The 9,407-nt window shown below is 37.6% G+C and overlaps 1 protein-coding gene across 3 annotated transcripts in view; it reads left to right on the forward strand.

Moving 5' to 3' along the window:
- The window catches only part of LOC139764796 (dipeptidyl peptidase 8), a 46,315-nt gene extending 37,311 nt beyond the window's left edge, over nucleotides 1–9,004 (forward strand). For 2 of the 3 annotated variants that reach the window (XM_071691689.1, XM_071691688.1), the window contains exons 15-17: nucleotides 3,584–3,727; nucleotides 5,692–5,803; nucleotides 8,102–8,326. In XM_071691689.1, the coding sequence (XP_071547790.1) occupies nucleotides 3,584–3,727; nucleotides 5,692–5,803; nucleotides 8,102–8,194 (349 nt within the window). In that variant the 3' untranslated portion in view covers nucleotides 8,195–8,326. Of the gene's footprint in view, nucleotides 1–3,583; nucleotides 3,728–5,691; nucleotides 5,804–8,101 lie in introns of all 3 variants that reach the window. The other variant, XM_071691687.1, reaches the window with a different exon arrangement.
- The last annotated feature ends 403 nt before the right edge of the window (nucleotides 9,005–9,407 follow it).

Below are 9,407 nucleotides of genomic sequence, written 5' to 3' on the forward strand. Positions count from 1 at the left end.
CATTTGTTGGTTGATTTTATAGCATGCAATTACTATTACCTGGCATATTTCAAAAGATAGATTTTTTCCACTTCAAAATTCATAAATACTTTCCCGTGTCTTACCTTTTTTCCTTTCATTAACCTCTCTATACTTCTGATAAGGTCTGCCCTTGATGTGGACTTTTGTCCATGACTGAGCCTCTATCTATCTCCCTACATCTCTGATGCCTGTTTCCTCCAGGCACTTCTGTCAAGGGGATGACAACGGCAAAAGAGTCTCCACTTCTCTCTGTCTTAACATGCCTCCCATGTACACAGCATTCCACATATTCTTCCACAGTTTCTCTCCCTCCAGTATTCTTCCACCTTATTTCCCCTGTCTCTGATGCTCTTCCTCTCACATTGTCCCCTGTGATTGTATTATCATACATTCTCCTTGTAAATTCCGTTTTGCATTCTTTCCTCATGTCTAAACTGTCTCAAGGTATTATGTTCCCTCCACTCTGCAATTCATTTTCTTTGCATTCCTTGCCATACCTTATCTCTCATACACCTCCACATTTCTTTCTTTGTTCCATCAGTTCATACTGCATGTTCCTCCCAGTTAGCTCATTTCCACAGCCTAGATTCTTGACCTATATGACTCATTCTTTGTCCATGTTTTGGCTGCATATGTCATGGTTGGGACTCAGTGACTCTTCTGCCCTGTACTGCTTTTTCCCATATCTCTCCTTTTATATTGCCAAACTTGACCAAGACAACTTCCAATTACATAGAATCTCTTACCTCTTCCAGTTTTTTCCCCCCGTATCCAAAACAGTTTATTACACTTTCTTCTTTCACTATATATGTTTTGTAAGATCTATACTTTCACTCTGTTTTCTTTCAAACACCATTAATTTACTTTTACTTGCATTCACTTTCAACTTCTTATGCTTGCACACTTCATAAAACACACTCACAACCTTCTACAACTCCTCTTTACCATCAGCCAACATCGCAGTATCATTCACAAATGGGCTTGCCACTAGCCATCTTTCCTCACCACTACTCTCCATCTCTGCACCCCTCTTCCTTAGTTTTGTTTTCATCTCTCATATCACCCCATCCATACATATATTAAAAAGCCACAATGACATGTATAACAAAACTATCATTCAAATTTCTGTCCAATCTTACACATGGATTTGCTCCTGTATATAAGACGGGAAGAAAAAACTCCTCTGAGAAGTGTTTTGAGCCAGCTTTTGATTCAGCTTGGCCAATGATGAATCAGATGCTTACTATACTAGTGAATAGTGCTGTCACATGCTGTTCATATTTATGCTTAGTACTTTTGATTCCATCTTTTGGGCATGTGTCAGATGGAATGAATTGGATCATTGTCTTATATGAAGGGTTCTAGAAAGCTGTTGACATACTGTTAGTAGGCTGACTTTGGGCAGAAGGGTTGATTGAGGTAAACCATGTACCTCTTTACTTATGAATACCAGTGGAAAGATTTTGCAAGAATGGCAGGACAAGCACTTAGAGCTCAATGCATGTTTTGCTAAATGAATGATCCTGTTTCTCCATTGCCAAGCACTTTACATAATTGTTAGTCTGAATTTTGTATAGTAGTGACCTCAGTCATTTTCTTTTAACTTTTTTGTAGGTAGTGATTAGTAGGCAGCCACTGACCAAGGAGGTTCATTACCTGTACTTCCTGCTTGGGTATCGGAAGGGTTAGTGATGGCTGCATAGTGAGCCAGCACTTCATTGGTTGTCAAGTTGCACTCCTCTTACCAAAGTGCCTGTCTTTTTTTCTGCCTAACCCGTATGTGGATTGTTGGTATTCTGTTTACAAATATACACTCTTCTCATCACAGATAACACTTGACAACACATAACTCATACAACTTGTTCTTTGTAACTCTAGATTTTCCTGTAGAGAGTGCTGTGAGCTAGCCCTGACTTTTGGCAAAATAGTAGCAGCAGCAGATAGAAGTGGTAGGTAGTAACATTATACAAGAACATTTGGTAGAAAAATTATGTGGAAATATTGGATAGGAGCATTACGTAGTAGTGGTTGGTGGGAACATTAGGTAGACACTTTAGGCAGAAACAGTTGATAGAAACATTAGGTAAGAGCCTTTGAAAACACTGTGCTGGATTCGGCTTCTGCCAGTGGCCTGTTAAGGGTGTGGCACTAAAGGCTAAGAAGCCACACTGGAGTTAACCAGTAATGGAGATTCTTTTGCTCTGGCTACACTCTCAAGGGACCAGGTGTCAGAGATATGGATAGATAGTTGCTCTTTGTATGTTCATATTTTTCCTGGTGTTTCATTGAATAATCTGTTCAACTTTTTTGCTAGACCTCTTAAAAGTTTACTTCAAAGTTGATAATTTTGTCTTCCATACCGAGATTCTTTTAGATCAAATACATAATTTTGAGTTTTTCTCATTGTAGTTCACATTTTCCAAGCTAGCTGTTTTCCCTATGAAGTGTTTCTAAATTTCACCCAGTCTCTTTCTGTTTGTTTGTTCATTGACCATCATTGGAACAGCATTCAGTTGTTCTTCTTATATATACATGAAACATTTTCATCAGAAGATTCCTGTCTCATTTTGCAAAAGTTATTGATGTAACGTTCATTATTTGCCTTGGTAGTATTATCATATGAATATGCGCCTTGAATTAGCTTCTCATTTATGTTAACTCCTAGACTTTGATGTTTTTGTCACTTTCTGCTTTCCCGTTGCTGAAAACTATTTCACCTCATTTAATGTTTTTCTTGATATTTTACTACAATGGTGTTTTTGGCTCATGTATATCTCTCTGTAAATGTAGCTGAGAATGTACTCCACACAGAAACATTGGCAGCATGAAGATACGTAGGGTAGCAAGGTGAGGAACACAGCTCATGTTCATGCCTTCACTGCAGTTCAAAGTAGTTTTCGTGTTTTTCAGTTCCTAATTGAACATTGCTTCTTATGATTGTAGAGACTCTAAAGGAGACTTTATGACCAAGTGTAGATCTGTGCCCCAGAATGATTGATGGTGTTAAGATGAAACAGCTTTTATTGGGGAGATGTTACAAAGAATCTGCCTCTATTTTGAAAGGTTATTAGAATTTCATGATAAGGTTTTACTGTTTTTTCATGAAGAGTGGAGTTTGGATAGTAGAAGAGAATTCCATGGTTGTATGGGTGAGTAATGTTCTTCATGAGTAAAATGGTTGTCAGTGTGTGAAAATAAGATAGTTTGTGGTTGATGTACCTTTTTGTTTAGAAAGATTATCACTAACCATATTACTCATAAAACCGTAAATGTAAAATATTGTGTGCAATTGTATCTCCCAAGCCCAGATTTATACCCAAACCTGACTGTTTTGCACTCAAATTAGTCCAGTTATAGGAGATATCTCTTTATTTATGTATTTGGTTGTTTTCCTTAGATTTTTTTTTCTGTCAGATATTAACTTAAATATTTGTTTTTGCAGAACAGTCTTAACCTTACCTTGGATGTTTCCTGTTTGTTTCAGAATTATTTATGTACCTCAGAGATCTAAGCATTCTTATCATTTTCCTCTGTTAGTAACATATTCTTTATAATGGAACAGAGTGGCAATTGCTGGGGCACCTGTGGTGTCCTGGAATTTGTATGATACTGGCTATACTGAACGGTATATGGATCTTCCCAGTGTTAATCCTGAAGGATATCGTATTGGTTCCGTCCTGTCGTATGTCAACAATCTGCCTGATGAGTGAGTATACATTAGTCATAATTTTCATCTGTGTGAGATTTTTCTTTTCTATAATGAATTTTTGTTCAGTAAAAACGGTTCTTTATTAAAGAAGTGAGCTTTAGAGGAAATGATATTTTTAGATCAGACATTTGACTGTAATTACTTTAATGCATAGACTGAAATGTTGTACATGATTTATATAAAGTAACATGTTTTTTATTTTTCTATTCTTTTTTGATATATATATTTTTTTTTCTTTTTTTTTTTTGCCGGTCTCCCGCGTTTGCGAGGTAGCGCAAGGAAACAGACAAAAGAAATGGCCCAACCCACCCCCATACACATGTATATACATACACGTCCACACACGCAAATATACATACTTATACATCACATCTTTCTTTTTTTTCATACTATTCGCCATTTCCCGCATTAGCGAGGTAGTGTATATATATGTACACATATATATACACACACAGACACATACATATATACCCATTCACACAATTCACACTGTCTGCCTTTATTCATTCCCATCGCCACCTCGCCACACATGGAATACCATCCCCCTCCCCCCTCATGTGTGCGAGGTAGCGCTAGGAAAAGACAACAAAGGCTCCATTCGTTCACACTCAGTCTCTAGCTGTCATGCAATAATGCCCGAAACCACAGCTCTCTTTCCACATCCAGGCCCCACACAACTTTCCATGGTTTACCCCAGACACTTCACATGCCCTGATTCAATCCACTGACAGCACGTCAACCCCGGTATACCACATCGATCCAATTCACTCTATTCCTTGCCCGCCTTTCACCCTCCTGCATGTTCAGGCCCCGATCACTCAAAATCTTTTTCACTCCATCTTTCCACCTCCAATTTGGTCTCCCTCTTCTCCTCGTTCCCTCCACCTCTGACACATATATCCTCTTAGTCAATTTTTCCTCACTCATTCTCTCCATGTGACCAAACCATTTCAAAACACCCTCTTCTGCTCTCTCAACCACACACTTTTTATTTCCACACATCTCTCTTACCCTTACATTACTTACTCGATCAAACCACCTCACACCACACATTGTCCTCAAACATGTGTTGGAAGTGAAATGTTTGAGGACAGTATGTTGTGTGAGGTGGTTTGATCGAGTAAGTAATGAAAGGGTAAGAGAGATGTGTGGCAATAGAAAGAGTGTGGTAGAGGGAGCAGAAGAGGGTGTATTGAATGGTTTGGTCACATGAAGAAGATGAGTGAGGAAAGATTGACAAAGAGGATGTATGTGTCAGAGGTGGAGGGAACAAGGAGAAGTGGGAGACCAAATTGGAGGTGGAAAGATGGAGTGAAAAAGATTTTGAGCGATCGCGGCCTGAACATACAGGAGGGTGAAAGGCATGCAAGGAATAGATTGAATTGGAACGATGTGGTATACTGGGGTCGACGTGCTGTCAATGGATTGAACCAGGGCATGTGAAGTGTCTGGGGTAAACCATGGAACGTTTTGTGGAGCCTGGATGTGGAAAGGGAGCTGTGGTTTCAGTGCATTACTCATGACAGCTAGATACTGAGTGTGAACGAATGTGGCCTTTGTTGTCTTTTCCTAGCGCTACCTTGCGTGTGGGGAGGGGTGCCATTTCATGTGTGGTGGGGTGGCGATGGGAATGGACAAAGGCAGCAAGTATGAATATGTACATGTGTATATATGTATGTCTGTGTATGTATATGTTGAAATGTTTAGGTATGTATATGGACATGTGTGGGCGTTTATGTGTATACATATGTATGTGGGTGGGTTGGGCTATTCTTTTGTCTGTTTCCTTGCTCTACCTCGCTAATGCAGAAGACAGCGACATAGTATGATATTAATGAAAATTATCTATATTTATTTATTCTACTTTGACACATTTATATTTATGATACTTTATAATATTTATAATACTTATGTTTATATTTATAATGTTCATAAAACTTGTTATATTTCTTTTCTTGTAGGGAAAATCGGTTACTTATTGTTCAAGGAATGATTGATGAGAATGTACATTTCTCACACACCAATCAATTAATCCAGGCCCTTATCAAGGCTGGAAAGCCATATCAACTACAGGTAAGCAAGGCAGTACATCACATGCTGTGAAACTTGACATCTTTTTTCAACGTCAGAACTTAATCCTGATGTATGCCTAAGAAAGTCCATTTTGGTGCTGCTAAAATATTATTTAACAAGAAAGAATAAGGTGATAAGATTTCAACCCTGTCAAAGTGAATGTACACTTCTGAAAATTCTCATATTTTCCATGCACCTGCTTAGGTATACCAGTCTCTTTGTAAAAGAACTTGACTTGCTCCTTCCTGAAGTTTTATTCACTGGAGTATCATTTTGTACTCTGACTTTAACTATTAGAGTTTGTTTTTCAACATTTCTGGAGGGTTGTGAAACCATTTTTTCTTTTCTCTTGACTAGAGTATAGCAGTGTAGCTTATCTTCCACATGAACATAGATGTGTAGATTGTTCATTGGAAATGAAAGATATAATTTTCACACTTTCTGCTGTACTTCATTATCAGCCATGAACTGATTCATCAAAGATGATCTGCCAACTCTTTCGTAAGCATTACAGATGTATGCCTAAGAAAACTGTTTATCTTTTTTTTCTAATGTCTCTTCCTGATGTCTTAGTCAGAATGCTATTTTGATGTGCTGAGATTTACTGAGCAAACCACACAGATGGTCCAGGTGAAATTAAGACTGAGGGTATTTTTTTTCATTTCTTATTGAACAAATCATTGTTACTTTTGTATTGGTGTTTTTTTATGCTGTCCTGCTAGGTGATCAAGACAGTAACTTGGCTTCAGCTTTAGACCTCATGGAATTAACTTGTATTTGAAATATTTTTGTGTTGCCTTGCAAAGATTGTTTCAGTGTAGGCTGTGTATGTTTTAGAATGCGGAAAGAAAGACGTTTTCCCCCAGAGGTGAGTTTAACTACGTTGATTATGGAAACAAATAGGTTGAAGAAATAGAAGATTTAAGAGAGAGTAAGCTGGATGATCATATGTTATAAAGTTTTGATTATAAAAGGTTGTGTTACTGTAGTTTAGAGATGATGACAAATCATTATAACAGGATTTGATGGAGAACTTCCTTGTGTGATTAGCAATTTACTTTATCCAGTATCTTTGAGTAACTATTTAAACTCATTCATTAGTGTTTTTCAGCTGCTAGAGGAGACATTGTAGTTTTTTTTATTCCTTAGGTGTAGAAGAAGATAACATTTAAGATGTATTCCAGGTCCAGGGAGAATAATCATGCACCATTAATCACTGTACTTACACAGAATGTCTGCAAGCTAAGATTAGTTTTTTTTTCTTGTAGCCCAGACAAAGCTCTAACACCAACAGGTCTTCAAGCTTTCCATCTACTGTAGGACTTGGTATTTAGTGTCTGGCTTTGGGAGGGTCCCATATATTACAGATATTGCCCTCTGTTTTAGTTTTCCAATATAAACAATGGGTGTTGTGGAGGTAGTAGTTGGTAGGCAGCTGCTGACCAGGATGGCATATAATTGGTACTACTCGCTTGGGTATTGGGAGATTTGGTGATGGTTGCATAATAATGCAGCACTTCAGTGGTTGTCAAGTTGCATTTCTCTGACATAGGTAGCTGTCTTTTCTTTCTGCCTCACTTACACATGGACTTCTGGCAATCCGTCCACAATCATGTAATCTCACCTAACGCACATAACACATGATGATACTTAACTCTCAACTTGTTCTTCGTAACTCTAGATTTTACTGTGGTGAGTGGTATGTGCTAGCTTTGCTGTTAGGCAAAATGTTTAAGCAGTATATAGAGGTTGTAGGTTGACACATTAGATGGGGGCATTAGGTAGAAGTATTAGTGTTGTAGGAACATTAGGTAGAAGCCTCTGGAGACACTGTGCAAGAGTTGCCCTTTGCCAGTGGCCTGTTAAGGGTGAGGCACTAAAGGTGAAGAGGCAGCACTGGAGTTTGCCAGATATGGAGACTCGTTTTATAGTCCCATGTGAAATTTAGTGATTTCTACAGTAGAGAGTTTTTTCTGGTGCCGTGAAAATATTGCATTTTTTCATTTAATAGTAGAATATTCCCAGTTGCATATATACACTCATCGTAGCAAAACAGGGTATTAAATGAATAATTACAATAAAAGAAGATAGCATAGCTTGCTTTGACCTTCATCCATAATTTTTTTTTCTTATAATCCTAAATGTTTCCCTATTTAGCAGGATTACTTATACTGAGTATCCTCTACAACTCGTGTTATTCTCCGCTGAATGTTGTTAACGTGCTTGCCCCTCAGGCTCTCATTTCTGTGAATTTTATGCCATTATTTGTTGTTACTGATGTGATTTTTCTTCTTACAGATATATCCTCATGAACGTCACTGTTTACGTCAGTTGGACTCCAATGAACACTATGAGACTAAGCTACTCTCATTTCTGTTGAACAATCTATGATGGAAATGGAACTTAGACTTTGAAATCTTAGTGTTGTGTCATCAAATTTGTTTCACAGCATTCTGGTTTGTTGTTGGTTTTGGTGTTCATCAGATGTGTTGCTAGTGCTTGATGCTTTCTAGACACAGCCATGATGGCAGTGTAAGAAGTGTTTTATTTCAAGTGTGGAATACATGACTTTCTGCCGTGGAAAAATAAAATGACAAAAATGGAGCGCAGGACTCCGTGAAAATTCTTGTCGTGAATAAGTGTTTTTTGTGACAGTTGACGTGCTAACAAAAAGTATTGAAGTCAAAGGAACATTTTTATTGTTATACATTGATGCTGTAATATATGATGAGGTAAGCCAAATGTAGGTTTTTAAGGGATGACTGATGAATGGTTCATCATTGTCTTTAAAAGTACAGAAGAGTATTGTCTTGTTAATATCCCTCTTTGTTGTCATTTGTTTCTGCCTTTTACGATTTTTTGCCAGATAGTTCATGATGGGTGGACAGATGCCATTTGTTATATGGATCTGATTTTGTATAGTTGATAATGTAATTAAGGCTTTGGGATGATGATTCTGAAGTTGTTTTTATGTTTTTAATGCAGTTGTTGCTGAAAGATGATAGCAAATTTTCAAAGGCTGTGTTTTTAGCATACTAAAATGTGAAGTGTGGACTGTTATTTGGAGATGATTACACATGACAAAGAACTTACACCTACCAGCACTGCGTTCAGAGTTGCTCTGGTGGCTAGCCTATCAATATTTTAAATCACCCTCTTAAAGCTGTTTAGGATTCAGGCTATTAAAATTTCAGAATTGGTCTTTATTTATGTCCATCCTTGTTTTTTTTTATCACTGAACTCTTCCATTCTTTCTGTAGATCATGATTTTTTTTAATTGCTTTATTTTCTTCATAATTGAAGGAAAAAGACGATGTGAATGCATTTCACAGTCCTTTTAGCTGTGAATCTGATATGAGTGAATACATTAAGGATAATTTCCACTTAATGCAGGCTCACTTTAACCACGTATAGGATGCAGCTTGTTAGACAGTTAGATATGTTGGGTAACAGGTGTGAATCATAATGGAGATTCACTTTCAAGTCTTACAACAAACTGCCTCAGTTAAGATGAGACTGTATGACAAAGAGTATGGTGAGGCAGGCTGAGATAAATCTCTCATAGTGTTCATGACTTGTTGCCTGCTTTTTACATGTACAAAAC

The sequence above is a fragment of the Panulirus ornatus genome, chromosome 51 (assembly GCF_036320965.1).
Source record: "Panulirus ornatus isolate Po-2019 chromosome 51, ASM3632096v1, whole genome shotgun sequence".
NCBI classification, from domain to species: domain Eukaryota; kingdom Metazoa; phylum Arthropoda; class Malacostraca; order Decapoda; family Palinuridae; genus Panulirus; species Panulirus ornatus.